Raw genomic sequence first — 22,704 nt, forward strand, 5'->3', positions numbered from 1 at the left:
ATGTCAGCACAGAGGCCAATGGGGGGCTCAAACCCACCGACCGTGAGATCATGACCTGAGCCGAAGTCGGGCGCTCAACCAAATGAGCCACCCGAGCATCCCTTTAGAATGATTCTTACACAAAGCCCAGGTGGGGTCTACCAGGGCTATTCCAACTCCTTTCCCACTGCTGGTCCAATCTGCAAAGTGCTCGATCCTGATCCGTGACAAGATGAGTACTGAAACCTAGAGTAAGTATGCGTTTAGCAGCTTCTACAGCAATGTGACAAGTCACCTTTATGTCTGGTGAACTTAATAATAAAAATCAATGGAGCCAATTTAAAGATCCGTTGACTTATAAAGAAACATTCTGAGACCCATTTGAGAAAAACTTCTGAATAATTAAACATCCACCTCTGCACACAGAGATTATGGCACCTTCTTTAAACTGTTAACGTCTCAGAGCCGAACCACTAAGGTCAGTGATTATTTGCTGGGGCAAATCATTCAGAGACCTGGGGACAACAGGGTTAATGAGCAGGCATGGGGTAGGTGGGGTTACAAACCAGGAACACATGCCCTCCAAGTTTTCTTTCCCTTTAATTGCCCTGAAAACACACACACACACACACACACACACTCACCGAACACGGAAGGTGCGAGCTGAATGAAGTTTTCTGGGTAACGGCTTGAAATGTTTTCCTTATGAGAAGTGGTGTTGAGTTACAGCGTGCAGACGGGGGAGCTGGGAGGAGAGGAGTGGCCGTCCCAGCCCGGCCCCCACCTTTCCTCGGGCTTATAGGAAGGTGGATGTGGGCTCAGGGAGACAAGTGATATGTTGAATTGTCTGGTGGCTGCAGTCAACTGTTCCCAGGGTGACCTGAGGGCAGTGTTTAGCACAGTGTAGCCAGGGGCCAGCCAAGCAGGCAGCGATGCTCTGCTGTGAAATGCCACGCAGGCAGAGACTGACAAGCACTAGGAGCTGAGCTTTCCCCCTTGGACTGCTGTTTCCTGCTGTTTTCAGGGGAGGGGGCGCTTTCTGGCCAAGCTGCTGCTACTTGAGCTCTCTCTCCACTCAAGGTAAGCAGGCTCAAAGGGAGGGAAGGCTGCAAGCGGAGCCTTTGCACCATGAACAAGATTCGAAAGTTTTTCCGAGGAAGTGGGCGAGTCCTGGCATTTATATTTGTCGCTTCTGTCATCTGGCTGCTCTTTGACATGGCAGCTCTCCGCCTGTCATTCAGCGAGATCAACACTCGGGTCCTCAAGGAAGACATCGTCAGGAGGGAGAGGATGGGATTCAGAGTTCAGCCAGACCAGATGAAGATCCTTTACAGTAGCATGAAAGAAATGAAGCCCCCACTGAGGGGACATGGGAAGGGCGTGTGGGGCAAAGAGAACTTTAGAAAAACTGAGAAGAGTATGGTCAAGGTTGAGGATGACTTGGACCAAACCCAGAGGGAAAGAAAAACGCCGAACGCCCTGGGAAGGGGCAAGGTTGCCCCTTTGTGGCATCCTGCGTATTTCCAGAGCCTTCCAGTGACTTTCACCAAGCAGAAGACAGAGAAGCAGGACCTCGAGCCTGAAGCCTACTCTCGCCACAGGGCAAAGCAAGGGGGCACTCGGGGGGCTCAGAAAACCCCATTCACAGCAGCAAGAGAAACTCAATTGGCAGAAACATCCGTCCAGGCAAGACCTGTCAGTGTAAACCAGGAGACCCTGAAGAGTCATAGTCTCAGCAGTGACACATCAAAACAAGCAGCCGAGAGAAACCCAAATGTGACCATCGGGCCTAATACTGACAGATCAAAGCGGCAATCACAGGCGGTAGCAAATGAGAGGGCACACCCTGCCGGCCCACTCGTGCCAAAACCCAGGGAAGCCGTAGCCTTAAATAAAACTGAGACTCAGAGCAAAGAACTAGACTCAAATAAACACAAAGCCAACAAGAACCTTCCCTTTTCCAAGTTGGTTGCCAATTCAAATCGCTCAAAGAAGCAATATATTAATGAAACACAGTTGGGGGGCTTGCCAAAGGACGATCGAGCCAAAGTGGCTGGTGGGAAGAAATTCAATTTCTCTGAAAGCCACGTTGTGATTATAACCAAGGAGGAGGAGCTAAAGACAGACTCCAAAGAGGCCCCCAATCCTAAAAACAAAACTGCACTCCCTCTTGTATTGGGTGAAAGCCAAGGGAAACACATTTCCAGGAATAGAAGTGAGGCATCTCTCTCTCCACTTGCTCTACAGAGAGCGACAGTATCTCAAACCCATCAAGCCTTAGCTGAGGGGCCAGAGCGAGCAAGAATCAACTTGACTGCCAAGGCCCAACCTGCAGAAGTCAACCAAAACCATATAAAAGCTTTTTTACCTGAAGAACATGGAATGCACCATGTGTTAAGAATTGACCTGACACTTTCTCCAAGGGACCCGAAAGCTCCAGGCCAATTTGGACGTCCTGTAGTTGTCCCCCGGGGCAAAGAGAAGGAGGCGGAAAGAAGATGGAAGGAAGGAAACTTCAATGTCTACCTCAGTGATTTGATTCCAGTGGACAGAGCCATCGAAGACACAAGACCTGCTGGGTAAGATCCGTTTCTCTTCTCTTTCCTCGACCCAAAGTATTTTGGGTCTTATGTAGAGAATATATATTTCTAGACAATTTTGCATGAGTCTCGGTCACCTAGAGAATTAAAGCAACATGAATCATTAGACATAGTCCAAATAGTCTACCATCCACAGAGAGAATAATTCTGATATACCACACCCACGGTGTCCTCTCTCTACACTTAACTTCTCTGAGACTTTGGCTCCCACCTCTATTAGCTCATGTTCCATTCCTTCCTGCTACTGAAAACCTATTAAACTTATTAGATGAACTTAATTCCTAATAAGGTATATATGAATGATAGAGCTTAAAATGCAATTCCATTAAAATAGTGACAACGAAGTGAATTCCCAATTTCAGAACTTGTACATGATTAGCGGGTTTGTCAGGAATGTATTTGGGAAATGAGCATAGAGAAGGTGCCTTCCAGGCCTCCCTGGAATTATATCTTAACCAGGAGAATTCTGCCTAAACGTGACTAATGATCACCAGAATAGCAAGTGAAGAAATGACTTTACTCCCTAAAACTTAATATCCTTTGTAGGTGGGATGATAGACATTTTGGGAGTTCATTTGTACAGGAAAAATAATGTCGAAAAAGTCAATCGGTCAATAACTTACAACACCTGCAGGGTGTACGAGTGCCTATTCCCAACCACTTAAATGTTTAGAATTTCACCATTTACAAAGAGCCTGCATACCCATCACGTGAACTTCATAAGAGACCTAGAAAGGAGCCGGCAGTTGTTATGGGTTCAAGGTAATAGAGGACACTCAGAAATCATATCACTTCCCCAGGATAGCACAACTCTGAAGCTTCCCGATGAGGCTTCACCAACCAATTCTTCAATGAGCTAAATTCCTCTAACTACATCAACGGGAGGTGGATCAAATCACAAAATATCTCCTCTGATTCAAACGCATTTTGGTTCCTGGTCCCTTTTGGCCCATTCATAAATGAAAGTACGTTGTAGGCGTATGTTCGCTCTCCATCAATACCGTTAATACAGTTAACTGATAATACAGATCCATGAATGCCTGGATATGCAATCCCTGAGCCACACAATGTTTGCCTAAAGGTCGGAATTAGGGAACGTCAAGACTCAGACTTAGCACCAGTGGTATGTAAACAGTGGCCTTGTTTATCCTCGGTGGAAAACTCTTGTTTATGACCGAGATAGTCAGCGTTCCTAGGAGGAAGGCAGACAGAGATGTGCCTGTCATGTTAGTAAGAGGAGCCTCTTCAGCTAAGGGAAGCCCTTGTCAGCTCTCTGAGCAACTGGCAAGTAGCTTTCAGCCAAGCACCAACGCCTGCTGAGACCAAGCACTGTGCCCCCCACGTCCCTCACCCTGGGGGGGGCTCACAACCTGGAGGAGAACACAAACATGCCCAAACTAAACATGGTAAAAGTGAAGCCCTGGGAAGTTATATTGTCCGTGGGCAGAGAGCAGTAAATTTAAAGAAGTTATTAAACTCCGTTCCCGAAATTATGCTGTGCTTTTTATCGCTTATCTCTTGCCGATTACCGCCCCCCCCCACTCCCCCCCCCCCCGCCCAAAAGGATCCTAAAAATTATGTTGGACCAGCTCTGATCTGAAATCCTGGATATCACATATCACACATTTGTTTTATGTATGCACACATAAATTTGCCAGCTTTGAACACGAAATGCCAGAGAGCGAAGCAGTAGGCAAAGCGGCTTCAGTTTTACCTCCCTACCGTGGTCTGGCAGACTGCTATGGAGCGTGGGGAAGAGTCAGGCAGCGCCCAGGAGCACGGACCCCAGTTCCCAACCAGAGAAAGGGCAATCATGTGAGGGCCAACAGCAAGTAATAATGATGTTATCAGCCATGCGATTTATTGAGGGCTCAGTGGTGCCCAGCACCTTGTAGCTTCTGCAAATTGGTCTGTGGAAGATGAAGTTCGTGGAAACGTCACAGTCAGGCTCTGTCTTCTGAAGGAGGCTGTCCCAGCTGAGGAGGAACTGACACGTAGGCTTGACAGGATGAGTCAGGCACCATGTGGCCAGGCCCCCTCCCTCTTGTCACACAACCCACCTTGGCTAAACATAGGCGCTCTCGGCCAGCTGCCTCCCTCGTGCTCTATGCCAGCAGGGTGGAGGGGACGGTGTAGCCACAGGGGATCCTAGGTATAGGGCCCACCGGACTATTTACAGCCCTTGTGTGCCGCTCTTCCTTGAAAGAGGATACGTTATTTTGCTTTTCTTTTACCCAAACACCCTGCCTACAAATATGTGCAAATTATGTATTCATATGGATAAAGTTGGAAGAAAATACAAATGAAAACCATTTGACTCGTCAGGTTGCCGTGATCTGTGGCCTTCTGACTTCGAATTTATTTATTTTCAGCCTTGCTCAAAAAGTTTGTGAAATGGTTTACAAGAATGCACACAAGAAGAGTTTTGGAGCTAATGCATTTTAAAGTCAGTGTGAGGGGGAAATTGTTATAGAATATAGCAAGAAAATATGTGTGCATGTATGAGAGAGCAGAGACAGACACAGAGAGAGATCTGTTAGGAACACAGGTGGACAGGAGGGCTTGCCTTAAAAGTAGCTACAGTAGCCCCCCGCTGAAACCCTTCAATGTTAAGAATTCTGGGGGATATCTTCCCCACTGCTCTTGATATTTCCAAAAATCCACTGCTATGGAATGATTAACACAATAACTGGCATATCATAACTGCCTACTGAATGCACACTGAACCAAGAGAAAAGGGTAAAGACCATAGATTTGCTAGTATGTTCATTTGGATTCAATTCCCCTGAGTAAAGATATTAACCAGTTACCAGCTAATAACTTCTTCAGGATGATTTAACTGATATGCTAGGAGGGACGACGTTGGCCCTGACAAAGACAGGAGACAGGCAGGATGCCCAGGACGCTTTCACCTGCTCTAGTTCCAAAATCAAACTCTCTTCTCCAAAACTGCCCTGTCCTCCTTTTCTCCTGAGTCCCAGAGAACCATTTCTAAGCTGTTGAGATGCAGTCGTGGCTTTTTCCAAAAGCACAAGGGCTCCTGTCTGTCATCAGCATTATTCTCACTCTCCTTTTCAGTGCCACCCAAGTCTCTGTCCCTTGCAGTGTGGCTATAGCTTTCTGCATGTGACATTCTCTTCTGTGGGCCCTTAGCATTAAGAAAGTATCTCATTACCCTTGCCTGCCTATGATGCTCATACCATCTACTGATGTTCCTTTTCACTGGTGCCTTCTCCCAGACCCCCACCTTGCGGACCCTAGTCTGACATCACTTTTCTCCTGCACACCTTAGTCTGACATCGCTCAAAATCCAACTGTAGTTTATCTCCTCCTAGACCATAAATCAACTCCGACCTCTAAATTCCAATGACCTTTAATGTGCTCACATTTACCGAACCACTCCTTGTTGTGTGCTCTTTCTTCACTGGAGCCTCGAGAATCCGTTTTGTCTTCTCACTGAAAGTGTAAGCTTCTAAAGGAAACTCTGTCTCTTCCTTCATTTTATACCCCTTTAGCATCGAGCAACATGGTTTTAAAAGGTATGTTTCTCAGAAACGATTTTTGAAAATTGGTCCTATCTTAAAACCGTACATGAGAGGTAGCTATTCAACTACAGCATGCAAGACGTCTTTTTATAAATTAACAATGACGACCTAATTTTTCATTTTGAATATATAGACTATGTTAGTATCTGGTTTAAGGTAAATACATCCTGTTATAACACTATGATCTATTCGTTGATCTATTTTATCTATTCATTATTCTTTAGTTCATAGTTTCATTGTTTGGTTTCTCATTTCAGTGTTTTGACTTTCAAGGGAGGAAAAAAAATCTCCTTATTTTATTGACAATGATGCTTTATGTCAGTAAGTAAAGTACAATTTCATTTTTTGCCTAGAAGTTTTGCCTGTAAAATACTCTTCAAATAAAAAATTGTTGATAGTCATTTTATTTTATTTATTTATTTTTGCAACGTTTATTTATTTTTGGGACAGAGAGAGACAGAGCATGAACGGGGGAGGGGCAGAGAGAGAGGGAGACACAGAATCGGAAACAGGCTCCAGGCTCTGAGCCATCAGCCCAGAGCCTGACGCGGGGCTCGAACTCCCGGACCGCGAGATCGTGACCTGGCTGAAGTCAGACGCTTAACTGACTGCACCACCCAGGCGCCCCTTGATAGTCATTTTAAAGTTCCACATGTAACTTTTTTTTCTTTATAAAAAGCTAATCCTTACAGTTCTTGCTCTTAGTCACTGAAGTTTGTTTCAGTCAACAACAGTCAATACACACAGATTTTGCTAAAACGTGGCTCTGTCCATGGAAAGTGTAGGGCCATGCTACAGAGAGAAGTCTGTCTTCTGGCCTGCAGCTATATAGTTAGGATGAAAGTCCAAAAATGAACTTATTTTCAGAGTGCACTTCCGGAATCTGTTTTAGAGGAAAATGACTCAAGAAGGTTTTTGCTGCCAGCAGTTGGTTTTTAAAGTACAATAAGAATTACAGCATGCTGTTCTACGACTGCTGCGTCGTCATGAGGTTACTCGATTGCTTAATTTAATGCTTTGCTTTTCCTACAGAACTCTGGCAAGCCCCTCTATAAAGCAATTAAAACCAGTCTTTACTGGGGCGCCTGGGTGGCTCAGTCGGTTGAGCATCCGACTTCGGCTCAGGTCACGATCTCGGGGTTCGTGAGTTCGAGCCCCGCGTCAGGCTCTGGGCTGATGGCTCAGAGCCTGGAGCCTGCTTCTGATTCTGTGTCTCCCTCTCTCTCTGCCCCTCCCCCGTTCATGCTCTGTCTCTCTCTGTCCCAAAAATAAATAAACATTAAAAAAAAATAAAAAATAAATAAATAAAACCAATCTTTACTCTCGCAGCCCAGTCCTGGGATTGTCAACCAATAATTTGATTCCTTCCTACACAGCTACAGAGTTTTCTTTTGGCTCATACGAAAAGCAAACGATAGCACCGGGCATTTGCCACAAACCAGTCTAAATTACTGAGGGGAAAGAAAAACCTTTCTAGAACCCTAATTTCCACCCCTTCCTCCCCTCTCAATCCTACTGAGGTCAAAAACCATAACTAATAAATTACTGGAGGAAGAGGAACGATCGGGAGGGAAAAAAAATAAAAAACTGACCACATATCTTTCCAAGGATTGAGCTCCTACAAGTTCATCAGGCTGGGAAAAAAAGAGAAACTTTAAAGTTAAATAAAGTTCAAATGCTTTATTTTTTCATGGGATAGATATTTTAATTGATGAAATGAGACCACTCTTGTGACTAACAGTGACCAGGGAATATTATCTAGAATTGACTGGTGATGCTGTAGGATCTCCCTGGAAAATGAAACAGGAGTGGGAAAGAAAAATCTGACAAGGTGATTTAAAAGGGTTATTTCTGGTGCTTTGGAGTGTGTGTGTGTGTGTGTGTGTGCATGTATGCTCATTTGTGTGCATTTGCGTGTTTGTATGTGCTATTTCAGGCGGAGAGCCGGAAATAAAAAGCAAAAATTGCTTAAAATGTACAGACTAGACCATAGCATGACAAAGGTTAAATGGGGCCAAAAGATGACACAGAACATTTCCATACTCTCCTTTATCACACCCTCCCCATTACGCAAGAGTTAATAAGGAGAAAGATGATCAGAGGACCTAAAACACATTTCTGCTACTAGCTCTGAGAGAAGGAAACAGCTAAACCATGCCTCATTAATGTTAAACTGAGAAAACTGTTGCAGCAGATCGGGGACTTTTTCTCCCAAAACACTGCCAGAGACTTAGAAATATTTCTGGGAGAGAATAATTAGTAAATGCAGGAATCCGAAACTATTTACACGTCTCTTTGACACATCTAATCCATGTGCCTAATATAACCTAATTTTATCAAACTCTTGCTGCTCTTGTCTCAGAAAATAAGTGCCTGTTGGGCTGTTCTGGGAGATCCATTCAGAGCAGAGCCTCTCAAGAATGAAACGTTGTTCACTCGGGGGTCAGAAAGTTGGGGGAAAATAACAGTGTTTAGAAGCTCTATTTTGTTGTTTGCTCTCAAAGTGAAAGAGGCTTTGCAGAGTCCCCTCTATGTTTAAAAAAAAATCTCTGTTATTCCAAATGAAAGTATCTTCCAAATGGCCTCCACTTCTAAAATGTTATGTGTGGACACGTGTGAGAAGGAGCAGTATTTACGAGGGCCTTTCTGACTTGCCCCCTCTTATCTGGTCCTTAAGACCATTCTCCAAGGCAGGTGCTATCATCGTCCCAGCTCTGCCGATGGAGAAACAGGACCTAGAAGAGGCACCTGAGATCTGAGATGGCAGCAGATAATTCCCCGGGGGCAGTCCCTTTCCTTTATGTTCTGGGCAGTGATGTGCGTGCGTGCGTGCGTGTGTGTGTGTGTGTGTAGATTTTCTAAATGTGTGTGTGTGCATGCTTTTATTCCAACCAATCCTCACAGCAGCGCTATGAAAGATATCCTCCCTCTCGTATGATTTACAGATGAGAAAAATGAGGCTGAGGCTCTAAAGGAACAAATGATATATCTCCTGTCCCTGCAAGCCTACAGCCGAGCTGAGATTCAAAAGAAAATTTCCTGACAGCTAATTCTAATGGTCTTTCCATAAAGATACAGCTCCTCCTTCTTTTGCTTCCTTATAGTCCTATAACGTTGACAGAAATAAAGACATCTCTATTTCTCTTCCCTACACGTGGGTCAGAGGTGTAGGAAGGGAATTAGTTTTGCATGTCAGGTACCTCTTCAGAGAGAAAACTTGTAGGGAATTATTTTCTGCACAGCACTAAGCAAAGGTGAGTCCAACACTGCCAACAACCTCAGCAGTGAACATCCCTAGGCTCCCGCTATGTGATCTGACATCTGAACATGGCCCCTGCCTCCAAGGTGCATACAGCAAAACGTTATGTGGGAGCACTGGGTACTCCTGGAGTAAGGAAGAGAGAGGCCAAACCTGGCGTGAGAGAGGACAGAGGTGTTTGAAATGTGACCTGAAGGGGTAGGAAGTTGGAGAAGTGGGGGAAAGAGATTTTTAAAAAATGATCCATTAAGAAACTGAGGGAAATCTGACATGGGGTGGGAGAGGGCCGTGGAAATGAGGCCACAGGAGATCAGCCAAATCCAGATCACTCAGGATCTTGTTAAGGTTCTTCTAAGGGCCAGCAAGAAAAGGTGGGAGGGGTTAAAGCCAGAGTAATAGGAATTTAATTTCTTTTCTCAAGGGTCTCATGACCCAGAAGGAATCACTTATGGGTGAATGAGGCTAACGCGGTATAGAGAATCACAAAACGTGAGTACTGGATGAAGCTTCGAAGTCCATCTAATCCAGTCCCTTATGTGACAGAGAAGTCTGAGAAGGGAAGTGACTTGCTCAAGGTCACACACCATAGGAGAGACAGAGCTACCTACCCCCAAGGTGCCCTGACCTCCACCCAGAACTATTTCTGCCACATTACCCCACCCCCGCTCTTCGCCCTTTCATCCCAGTCTCACTCTGACAGCTGCCTGCTCAAAATAGACTATTGTTAAAGTGGTGCATGTGGATCCTGAGTCCAGTGGCTTTGATGGATATACGGTTACTTCAGGAGCCACAGCCTCAGCTGGCGAAAGCCTTTGGAGTAGAGGTGGTGAGCGTGACTGAAATCTTATAAATTAGTTGGGCAATTCTGACCGAATGCCAAGGTAGTCTACCCTAGAAAGAACAAAACATATAAAAGTAAACTTTTTATGTAACTATGCCCTGTGGTCAGGGAGAGGAAAAGAAGCCCCAATATAGCTAAGTTCTCATAGAAAAGAATAGAATACCGGACAGAGCTCCTCAGCTGAATGCCCGATTCTCCTTCTGATCCTCCCGAAGATAGCAGAGCTTGGGGAGTGAAGGCCCCTGAAGGCTCACCTCCAGGCACTAGTTGAATTGCAAATCAAAGTTGAGAAACATTCTCCTCGACCTTCTGTTCAAACCTGAGAAGACTGAGACTTGACCCACATAGTGCATTTTGATGGTTTTGGAATAAAATGAAAAATTCATAAAAATGAGAGAATGTTATCGTTCCCCCAATCTTATGATTTGAAACCTTCTTTATTGGAGAGACGACATTCAAATCAGGTGAGTGGCTGAGCTTTCAGCCTCACAAGCCAAGAAGGCAAAACGCATCACTGTTCTGAGTCTCTTGATAAAGGATGAGCCCTTGATAGAGCTGAATTAAAGGTTGGCCTGAGAAAAGGTCAATATACCCAGTCAAAATGGGTGTGTTTGCATTGTCGGTAATCACAGGTCCTCACGCGGGTTTTGACTATGGAACTTACACGGTATTTTTATATCCATTATCACATCAAATCTTCTCAGACATTCTGTGATGCAGGCACTGTGATCTTCACCCTAAAGGTGAAGAAACTGAGGGTCCGCACAGTTACGCGACTTACTGATGGTCACGCAGTCAATAAGTGTCAGAAAGGAATCAAAACTCGGTCCCTCGTCATCTTTCCCAAGTCTAGACAAAGTCCAGAAAGCTGTCCCACGACGGTACTCCCCATTTGTACTAAGTACTTAGATTGGCTGCCATAATGTGAGTCTAGGCTTCCCCCAAACAATACAGATTGGGTTCATTTTTAGGTGCAGCATGAAATCTGCGGACTCTAAACACCTAATTTGTGTAACGGATGAGCATACGGAAGAAAGATGTGACTCCCTAACCTCAAAAAACATTACCAACCCAGAAATATCTTGCATTTAAATAAGACTTGACTTGGGCTTCAGCCCCTCCCTTCAGTACAGCAGAAAGGTTTCCAACAGGCACATTGGAAGAAAGGAAATTTGTTTTAGTTGGGTCAGTTTTGAAATAGTTTTTACAGACTGCAGAAACTAGATGACTGTACATACGAAAGGGAGCGAGAGTTAACATGGAAAGTCTTACTGGCCTGCTGGTTTTTCTGGACACCTGGAAACACGTTTAACCTGCTGAGTTGTGCAGGAAACCAGGTACCTATAAATGCTAGAGTGCCCTGATATCCCAGCCACCTGAAGCAAGGCACGCTCTGCAACTTTGTACTTCAAACCTCTTTCACCTCCTTCTGTGCCCCTTTTCCCCATCCTTTCATGCTCCCCCTTTTTCCGGGCACCAGTATGGCCTGTGCAATATTACCTTCTTTGAATGGATTCCGTCCATGCATCTGGAATATGTATCTGTCAATAATTGGCACAGGTCCTACTTATTTCTTAGGAAACTGGCATCTAGTAGAATCCTTCAGGACCCACCCATGTGGATGCCTAATGGTGAAACTAAGGAACCATGATAGGATAGGGTAAATGGAAGCTCAGATATTTGGCCAGTGGAGGCCCTTTCCCCAAATCTCCCAAATCTCTGAGAGCTGTTTCTACCTCCAGTTTCAAACTGTCTAGCATTATGACACGTCTTAGAACTTCCTTGTAAAAGAGACATAAAAAAATCTACTGATTTATTATCCAAGAAGATTCATCTGTTAGCCCGCTTGTTTACCTCCCCAATGAATTCTCATTTGTAGCTAGATTTTCTAATGTCACCCAAATTTTAACCATGAAGAAACTCTCAGGACTTCCCAGTGGAGGCTTATTGGTTCAGATGGCTCAGGCAGAACTTGGGCAGCTGACCCTTCCTTTTTAGAATTTTTTTTTTTTTTCTCCTCAGCACCAAATGTTATAAGGAACATTTAGGTGTGATGGGGCGCCTGGGTGGCGCAGTCGGTTAAGCGTCCAACTTCAGCCAGGTCACGATCTCTCGGTCCGTGAGTTCGAGCCCCTCGTCGGGCTCTGGGCTGATGGCTCAGAGCCTGGAGCCTGTTTCCGATTCTGTGTCTCCCTCTCTCTCTGCCCCTCCCCCGTTCATGCTCTGTCTCTCTCTGTCCCAAAAATAAATAAACGTTGAAAAAAAAATTTTTTTTTTAAAAAGTGTGAAATGCATTTTACATCCACTTGCGTTATAAAATTAGAAATGAAGAAGTCACAGGAAGTCACCGATGTCTTCCGTAGGCTTCCTTTCGCTCAGGCTATTACACTCCTCTTAGCTTTACTTCCTCTCTCCCAGCCTAGAGCCCACAATGGCACATTTATCTATTTTATACCAGTATCCTCAAAATCCGCTGCCACTTTTCTACCTCATTTTCTCTGATGACCTCTGGATTTGGATTAGTTCAGCAATTTGCTTTTATCTTCTCCTACTCCGGGGGCTGACCGACCCTGGTGGAGCAAATCGCACCAGGTATTTTCACTAGAGGTTTGAAATCTCCCAATTCAGGAGTGTACTCAACACTCCTCAAAAATCCTTTTAGGTGTAGTTAGCCAGTACTCCTTCCCTTTATTCATAGTGTCTCAACATTCTCTCTTCTTCTCAACACCCTACCTATTACATTAACAAATAACCCTTTCTCCAACATGAGCTACAAATTCTTTCAACTTCTCATCCCATGTGCATAAACTCATCTATATACATTACCACGTTTTTTTCTTCCGATCTCAGAGAAAAATACCTCTTCTTCCACCATTAATCTTTTGATTTAAGCTCCATGCCATCTCCGTTTTTTTCCATCCATCCATTTAATGTATACCTATCAAATATTAATTACGTGCAACTATGCTACAAGCTTGTGGCGTTGTAGTAAGCAGGAAATTCTAGATGCAGAAGACATGAAATAAAATCAATAAATTAATGCTGTGGCCTCCAAACCTGTGAAACCACATGTTTCTGTTGTTTTAAGCCAGAAGGTTCATCATGGGCAGTCACAGGAAACTAAGATAGAGTTCGGAATCAAAACGTGGGTTGCTGCTATAATAAATACCTAAAACTGTGAAAGTGTCATCCATTTACCTTGAAGAAAATTGCTGGCAGAAACACAGACGTTAGCGATGCTGCAGGTGAGGGCTTAGAAGGAAGTGAGGAGCACAGAAAAGAAAGTTTCTGTCCTCTTTAAGAATACATACATTTGGGGGGCCTGGGTGGCTCAGTTGGTTGCGAGTCCAACTTTGGCTTAGGTCATGATCTCGCAGTTCATGGGTTCGAGCCCCACGTCAGGCTCTGTGCTGACAGCTCAGAGCCTGGAGCCTGCTTTGAATTCTGTGTCTCCCTCTCTCTCTGCTCCTCCCCTGTTCACGCTCTGTCTCTCTGTCTCTCTCAAAAATAAATAAACATTTAAAAAATGCTTTAAGAATACATATATTGTCTTGAACTGAATGTTGGTAAAAAGATGACCTTTCTAAGTGCCTTTTGTGAGGGTTCAGAAGGAAATGCAGAACACATTAGTGTGAACTGGAGGGAAGATGATCTTTGCAAGATAGTGGCAGAAACCTTGGCTAAATTGTGTCCTACAGCTGTGTGGAAAGAAGAATGTGTAAGTCATGAACTTGGATATTTAGCTGAGGAAAACTCCAAGCCAAGCGTTGAAGGTGTGGCCTGGTGTTTCTGTTCATAGTAAAATGTAAGAAGAAAGATAAATTGAGGAAGAAACTGAGAAGCAGATTTTTTTTTCTTGTAATTTGTTACAGCAGCCACAGGAAACTAATATAGCCCTTAGTGAAGTCAAGAATATCTCATATTATTCAGAAATGCCAATCTGTGGATCTTTAGTGTAGGATAAGATTAGTTTAGGCTGCCTGTTAGTTAATGTTAACATTAAATACCTGATCACTAGATCGCGATACCTGATCAAAACGTGTTTGTTTGTTTTATTTTATGTCACTTGAACATTCAGGTCATGCTCCTATCAGCACTCAGTTGATTTTTTTTAAAGATTATCCACCAAAAATAAGTAAAATAAATCCACTTTCTCTTAGAACTCAAGTTCCCAAACTGGCCTATTAACAACTCGTGAGTTGTCATTTTGTTTGTAGATTTTTATTTATACTGATTGTTTTTTAAGACATACATTCTCAGGGCCTACTGCTGAATTGATTTTGGGGATATGGAGATTGGATATTTATGTTTTCATGAGGCTCTTGTAGGTCACTATAATAACCATCCACTTTAGGGAACCATTGGAATTACAGACCAAAGCTGGATTTGCCTACCTTTTCTTAAGTATCTGCTGCGTGTCAGATATATACTAGGTGAGTTTTATATAATATTTGCATTGAATCCTACAATAAGTGGATTCTTAATCTCTGCTTGGAGGTTCTTAATCTCTGGCAAACTGAGGTTTGAAGAAGTTGCACAATTTAAGCCAGTAATTAGGGGAACTGATATTTGACCACTTATCTATCTGCTGCCAAAACCCATGCTCTTAGTACAGAAAAATCAGCATAACGCAGTGAAATGAAGACCATTCGTTCGCATTTCCTTATATATCTTTTCCAGGTGAATCATGCTGAGTAAGTAATCTAACTTCTCAAGCGTCAGTTCGCTGTATTTAGAGAAGAGGTTAATAATATGGATCACAACCAGTTGTTACAATTATCTGCATAATAGTACTTTATTAAGTATGATGGGTAAATGGTGGATGCATGCAAATACGGTTTTACTATGGTTTTTACTCTTATCTATTTCTTCTTTACAGACTAAGCAAAGTGTAGTTATATTATCTGGCAGGAGTGTCTACTCCCACAAAATGATACATAGACTGCCAGCTTCTTTTATTCTCGAGAACTGAAGGCTTCCTGAATGGCTGTTTCTAGAGCCAGACTGCAGCAGAGTTTGAGTCCCAACTGTGTCATTCACTAACAGTCCAATCATGAACTAGCCTCATCATGATTTCAATTATTCACCCGTAAAAGGGGGAAGAGATCCTGTTGGTTTAAATTGAAATGATACAGAGTGCCCATAATATTTATTTATGATCATCATAATTTAATTATGACATTACTAACAGTAGCCGTGTTAGAAGGATGGTGATATTCTTTGTGAGGTTCTGCTGGGCACCCTCCTGAGAAGTGTAGCACAGGCAGGGGATGGAAGAAACCAGCAGTGAGGCAGTAGGCACTGCAGGGCAAGGTAAAAAACCAAGACTAATTACAACCTACCTGAATACCAACTCCCACTGGAGCCTTATCCTCCTCTCTATGCCAGCAAAATTATTTCAACTGTGGTTACTCTGTAGCACAGAGAGTCTCAGCAAGTACCCCTAAGTAGATAGGGAAGATGAAGAGTTTAATTATATATCTCCATATATCTCCATACATGCATTCACGTGCAGAGTGAGAAAAAGAATATTTCCTTTGGCACTTGGCAGGAGGCCAGTTGGCAGGGCAATCATAAGCTACTTGGTAACATTAATTATGTCGGAGTGTTCTCTTGTGGTATATGGTCTAATTAGCATAGTGGTGGCTACCATTTGGTGAATTCCTGTGCCAGGAACTGTGCTAGACAATTTATGTGCATTCTTTCTAGACCGTAAAACCCTATTGAGTAAGAACTTTCACCTAATTTTAAAGATTAAGGAACTGAGATATAGAGATATTAAGTACGGTATCAAAGGATAAAGATCTGAGAAATATTGGTGCTGAGATTCAAGATAGTGTCTAACCAATAAAGCCTATGTCTTGTCCACTACAACGAGATGCCTCCACAGGAACTTCTCATGGCTTGCATTGCTTTTATAGCAACTACTGTTACTGGTTATTCTTCCTCTGTGGTTTATTTTATTTATACCCTTCCTCAAGAAAGATACATGATAAAATTATCACTGATATATGTAGTAGATGACGGATTGATGGATGAACAGATAGATAGAAAAACAGATAGACATACCCACAGATAAACAGGGCGTGTGAGTCTATATATATATACATACAATTGTACTCTGTGACTTTTAAAACCATCTCATGGCTCTTGTTAGCACATCACTGTGCCCTGCTTGTGTCCTGGCCCAGGTGTGCAGAGCAGCTAGTTCACAACAACCTCCCGACCACCAGTGTCATCATGTGCTTTGTGGATGAAGTGTGGTCCACTCTGCTGAGGTCTGTTCATAGTGTACTTAATCGCTCTCCTCCGCACCTCATCAAGGAGATTCTTCTGGTGGATGACTTCAGCACCAAAGGTAAGAAAAACACTCCTGAAAATTAAACTTTGGTATATATGTAACAAGTCAGAGTTAGACTCCGTGGAAAACAAAGATATGGACGGTCTGTGGTTTCTTCCTCAAGAGCAAAGCACATTACACGTTAAGTGTTGAGAAGACAAATTGTCTATAGGACCAAACAGATGAAGCTTCAACAGAGTGCAAAGGCAGAATCCACCATGGTGCAGAAGAAGTGAAGAATCTCTCTATTGGGGTTATCACATAATTTGTGTACGTAAGTGGCCCTTTTCCACCTGAAGTCCCCTTCCCACCACACCACAAATTTCCAAAATGCGACCCACTTCAGAAAACTTTAGCGAATAGCAAAGAGAGGACAACCCTAATAGAACAACGTAGCTTTGATCATAACCACAATGACATGGGCCAGTTTCATCAGCCTCAGAGTGCCTACCAGAATCACACTGAGGTCCGGGAGCAGGGAAAATCCATGAGAAAAACTGGTTGAAAACTTTGAGAAGGGGCCTTGAGAACATACAAAGAAATAGTATCTAGTCACCAAGCAAATGATAGTCTTCTGTATGAATGGCAGGTCCATATTTGGAGGGACCTAAAGCTTAGATGGTTTCAGGGTCCTCTTTAAGAAAAAAATCCCACAGGGGTGACTGGATGGCTCAGTCAGTTAAGCATCCGGCTCAGGTCATGATCTCATGGTTCATGAATTCGAGCCCTGCGTAAGCTCTGTGCTAACAGCTTAGAGCCTGGAGCCTGCTTCGCATTCTGTGTCTCCCTCTCTCTCTGCCCCTCCCCTGCTTGCTCTCTCCCTCTCTCACGTAAATAAACATTAAAAAAAGAAAGAAAGAAAAAGTCCCACAAAATTAGTAGGACAGTGAGCAGCAGAAGTACTTTTGGAAGCCATTCTTACCTAGGATATCTGTCAATAGCTTAATTACACATAGAAGTGACTGCAAGTCATATAAATATACCCCATAGAACCCCAACAACATTCTTTTAGATGGATTCCTCTTTGGCCACCCAACAAGACAAAAGAGGTATGATGGAGAGGGCATCATAGTAGGGAAGTGACAGTGGACTTAACCAGTTGCAGTTGCAATATCTTTCTTTCACAAATTTTTCAATTTGCATACAATGTTTATTTAGCCTTCTGCCTGGGTCTTGGCTTGGCTTGGTTTGTAAGCTGGGAAGTTTGTACAGAAACCTGAGCTTATTTTATTTCAAGGCAAATTTGCCCTGTCCTGACAAATACTCAGAAAAGGTGAGCCCTCCTCTGTAACTTGGCAACCCTGAAAAGGATTTGAGATTTAAGAAACAGATAGCTTAGAGAATTGAATACAGACAAAAACCTATCCAAGAAAATGACATCAGAAAATAAAATCATGGCCCAAGGAATAAAATTTATCAACGATAGTAAATATCAGAGTTTCTAGAATTTGATGTTAAGGAGGCACTGCTAGTATTATCCATATCTAGTTACTCAAAGTGTTTCCTTATCTATTCTTGCTGTGATATAGACTACCTGAAAGATAATCTGGATAAATACATGTCTCAGTTTCCAAAAGTTCGAATTCTTCGCCTCAAAGAGAGACACGGCTTAATAAGAGCCAGGCTGGCAGGAGCACAGAATGCAACAGGTAAGAAGCTGTTAATTTTGTATTTTGGCTATATTTTTGTTTTAGTTTTTTTTTTTTCAAATATACAGCAAATTTGAAATAATACTGCAGGGAACAACCATAATGCCATCATTATTCCACCAATATTTAGCTTTTTGCAATATGTGCTTTCTCTCTCTCTCTCTCTCTCTCTCTCTCTCTCTCTCTCACACACACACACACACACACACACATACACACATTTGTTTACACACACTTTTTTTCTCAACTTCTGAATTTACAGATATCATGACCCTACAACTCTGTGTACCTTAATAGGCATCTCTGAAAAAATAGAGACATTCTATTAGATAAGCACACTTTCATATCTGAATATCATCTGGTTTATGCTCTTTTCAGGCTCCCTTATTGCTCCTGAAATGTTTTTAATAGTTGCTTTTGTCTTTCAAAATTTGAGATCTAATTAAGTTTCATGCACTGCATTTGGTTATTTACTCTTCTTGGTTTCTCAATCTAGAGTAGAAAACACCCTACTTATCACTGACTTGTGTTTTTTTCAGTGTCCAGGCCATTTGTTCTGAACATCTGACCACATTCCGAAATTTCCTCACTGTTTCCTCATGTTACACTCAGGCTAAACATTTCTGGCGTGCATACTGGATAGAATTCTACTCTGTAGGTGGTAGGACTTGCGTACTGCTTATGGCTTCAAATCAAGAGACACATGATGTCAAGTTGTCCAACTGTTGGTGATGGTAAATTTGAGCACTTAGTTAAAATGTTGACAGTCAGATTTTTCTTTGGGGAGTAAGAAGCAATTTGTGGGGTAATACTTTGATCCACATGAATACTCTGTTTTCCCTACATTTTACCCAATGGTTTTGCGCCCATTGATGATCATTGCTTGGATCATTTATTGCACTGAGGGATGTTCATCTCTTCTGCTTTCCCTCCCTCTTCTTTTTCTCCCATCCTTCCCCTCTTTCCCTCCCTCCTCTTTCCCTCTTATAGGGAAATCCCCACTATTAATTTATGCTTTCAAAAATTCAATTTGTATGTTATCAGCTTCCTTCCTTCCTTCCTTCCTTCCTTCCTTCTTTCTTTCCTTCCTTCTTTCCTTTATTTATTTGTGGTAAGCAAATTGTCCCAAATTTGATCACTAGGAGCCCCCTCAAGCCTAAGCTGTCTTGGCCTGATCCTATCTGTATTTGAGGACTTAGAATTGTTTACTTCTCTCTTCCCTGACCTGTGTCTGCTCTTCTGATAGCAATTTCTACCTTCCCAAGAGCAATATGCTCTTTTCTTCACCTCTTTTTAGTGTGTGGGTGTTGGGGAGTGAAAGGGAGGAGGCAAATCTTTTCTCTCATGAGGACTCTAACATTAATGCCAAACATATAGGTTCATTTTCACATCCTGCTGTGGAAAGACCTGTACGCCATGATAATAGCTGAACTTACATACCAGGTTCCATTCTAAACACTTTCTGGACTAATTGATTTGATCTTCACAATAACTCTAGGAGGCAGGTACAAGTACTTTCCTCATTTTACAGATGAAGATATAAAGGCACAGTGAGGTTATGACTTGCCCAAGTTCTCCCAGCTAGTAAGTGATACAGCAGGATTGGAACCCAGAAAACTCTGAATCCTCAGTCTTACCTACTACATTTTGCTGCCTCTAGACATTTAGATATCACTCTCCTCTGTAAGCCATGGCATTGCAGATTTCCACCAGCTTGTATTTAAGCATGTTCTAATGGTAAATTATCTACTCACCTGAGTTACACCACCTTGTAACGAGACCACAAATCTGGAACTTTTCATATCCCACTGGTTTGCTAACAAATTTCTTTGGCCTGTAATGGAAATTTTAAACTAATTACAAACACATCACACTAAAATTAACATTGCAGGGACAGATAAGATTCTTAATGATAGACTGCATTTGAAAAATTAAGTAAAAATCCATGTTTGACTTCTTTTGGGAAGTAATTACCCACAAATGATACAAAACTAGGAAGTGAGGAAATAGTCCAAACTGACAAGTTTGGGGCTAAGATCTGGATAAGGAACATCCCCAGGCAAGTGGGACGAGAAGTACAATGTCCTGATGTAGAAATATGTTCTGTCTATTCAAGCTAAAGAAGGAAGTTTATTATGGTTGATGGGTGCTGACCATAAAGAGAGTGGTATGAGATTCATTTGGGGGGCAAGGCAAAGGCAGGCTTTTGCAAAGTTTTATGAGTCATCTGAGGAGTGTAGGCATTATTCTTGGTATAATATGAAGCCAATGAAGTACATTAAACAGGTGAATAAAATTGTCTGACTTAATTTAAAGCTCACTTTGGCTGCCTTGTAGAGAACGGGTATTAGGGAAATGTGAGAAGAAGTAGGGAGACCATTTAGGAGGCTATTACAGTTGTCCAGGCACCAGGGAGGTACTAGGACAGAAGAAGGGAGTGGTCAGAGTAAGAATATATTGTGGATATGGAGCCCACAGGACTTGTCATCAAGTAAGATATTAAGAGAGTAATAATGAAACGAGTCAAAAAATAAAACAAAACTAAAACAAAAAACCCCTAGGACTGGAATCAGAGCAACTTGGTGGATGTTCCTCATAACCAGAGGAACAGATTTGGGATTGCAGTTGAGTTCCAATTTTGTTCATGTAAATTTGAGATGAAAATGAGATATCCATGTAGAGAAAGCTGACAAGTGCAGAACCAGAAATGCAATGCTTATAAAAACTTCTCTCTGCCTTGCATGGAGCACGACGCATGCTGGAGATGATCTCTGCAATAGTTCATACTGTTAAGACAACACAGGAGGCCTCTTCAGATGGGGTGCAATGAACTTGGTCAAAGCAATTGCCCACTTGGCCTGTTCAAGTACTTACGGTTACAGCCATCAAATCATTCTTTGAATTTAGTAAATCCAAATATAATAATATAAATTTGGCTCTTTGTCCCTAATACTCTTGAGCACATTAGCTCAATTTTACTCTGGTAACTCTTAAAACTATTTTGACCATAACCCATGTTAAGAAATAAATTTTGCATCAGAACCTACTGCATACCTATGTTACACATATAACTGCAATAGACATTTCATGAAATAACATGTGCAACAAATTCTAGTATCTTCTCTTTTTGTTTTATTTGTTTTTTAGATTCTGACCAATCCCACTATGTTGTGGTAGTGACTTGCTAAGGGGTCCCAAATTTAGTTTGGAAAGGCCAGCTAGGTGCATCTTAATTGCTTGTCACTGTCTAATGAAGAGTTGCTTCTAAACTATCATAGAAGAAGAAGTAGAAAGGTATGTTTCAATGGGATTAGTAATGGCTTTGTCCAAGGATATATCCAAGGGCCCTGAAGTGTACTTGAGTCCTGTGAAAAATTCAAGGGGATTCAGAATCCTGTACCAGCTTTAGGTGAGGAAATAATTCAAGGACTATTCAGGGTCTGGACTGAGCAAGGCTGATCAACCTGGTGAGTTCTCCCAGACTCCCCTCTGAGCATTCCCCAGCCATCACAAATAGAGGATTAGTAGGAGACGCCCTGGACCTGAACAGTCTCTGTAATCAGAGATCAGCAAAGGTATCAGGGCAGAAAATGTCTCTATACTGCCTCAGCCAAACAAAGAGATGAAGGACCAGAATCTGAATCCAAAATCTGACAGACCGTAATAGCTATGATTTCCTAAAGATTTACCCTTTAGGATTCAGAGAAAAGGAAGGGGAAACCACAGACAAGGAAGGATGAGATCAAAGATCCAAGGACCTGCAAAAATTGGTCAAGTGGCCCTGTTTTGGTCCCAGGGTATTATTAGACTCTCTGTAAGTACATAATACAAAATATTAAGGGAAAAACAGTAACTCTCTGACAACTGGCAATGTTCACTACATATTCAGTTTTCAGGGCACGATACGTCCTTCATCTGGATCTGATTCAGGCAAAAAGATCAGGTCCAGGTCCAATCAGTTATTTCCTGAGAATGAGGAGTTAGACTGGCCAAACAGGATTTAAAAACTTGAAGGGTATGCCACGGTCAATGGATCTCTAGGGAAAATGTTCTATATGAAGCCACAGAAGTAAAAAGAGACACAGTGATTGAGGTGCAAGTGTATAAGCCAACCTCCAGGATCTCATGCTAGTATTGAACGAAAGAGCAAGTTACTGCCCTGCCAAGAAGAGTCTGCAGTCAGGAAGGTTCAGTAGTACACTCCAGAGAGTCAGAATAGAGATCAGATTCTCATTTCCTTTATAACAATGGCATTTAGGAAATATTTGACATTGCTATGAGCATTCCAAAGAATCAGTTGGCTAACTTTAAGTATGTGGACTAAAGTGGCATCTAATTCCTGGACAACCCTGAGGTCTCCTGAAAAGCAACAGTCCTTCCGTAAATTTCTACAACTTGTTTTTTGCTGCAGGTAAAACAGATGGTTTCCTTAGCATCATTTATAAATTATTATGAAAATTTAAACAGCCAGACAGGTTCACATTCCTCAAG

At 42.5% G+C, this 22,704-nt stretch overlaps 1 protein-coding gene across 1 annotated transcript in view; it reads left to right on the forward strand.

The window, feature by feature from the left end:
* Nucleotides 1–612: 612 nt before the first annotated feature.
* Nucleotides 613–22,704, forward strand: part of GALNT5 (polypeptide N-acetylgalactosaminyltransferase 5) — a 42,721-nt gene continuing 20,629 nt past the window's right edge. The window contains exons 1-3 of the mRNA XM_003990785.5: nt 613–2,558; nt 16,416–16,582; nt 18,094–18,213. Of these exons, the coding sequence (XP_003990834.2) occupies nt 1,108–2,558; nt 16,416–16,582; nt 18,094–18,213 (1,738 nt within the window). The 5' untranslated portion in view covers nt 613–1,107. The remainder of the gene's footprint in view (nt 2,559–16,415; nt 16,583–18,093; nt 18,214–22,704) is intronic.

The sequence above is a fragment of the Felis catus genome, chromosome C1, assembly GCF_018350175.1.
Source record: "Felis catus isolate Fca126 chromosome C1, F.catus_Fca126_mat1.0, whole genome shotgun sequence".
NCBI lineage: Eukaryota > Metazoa > Chordata > Mammalia > Carnivora > Felidae > Felis > Felis catus.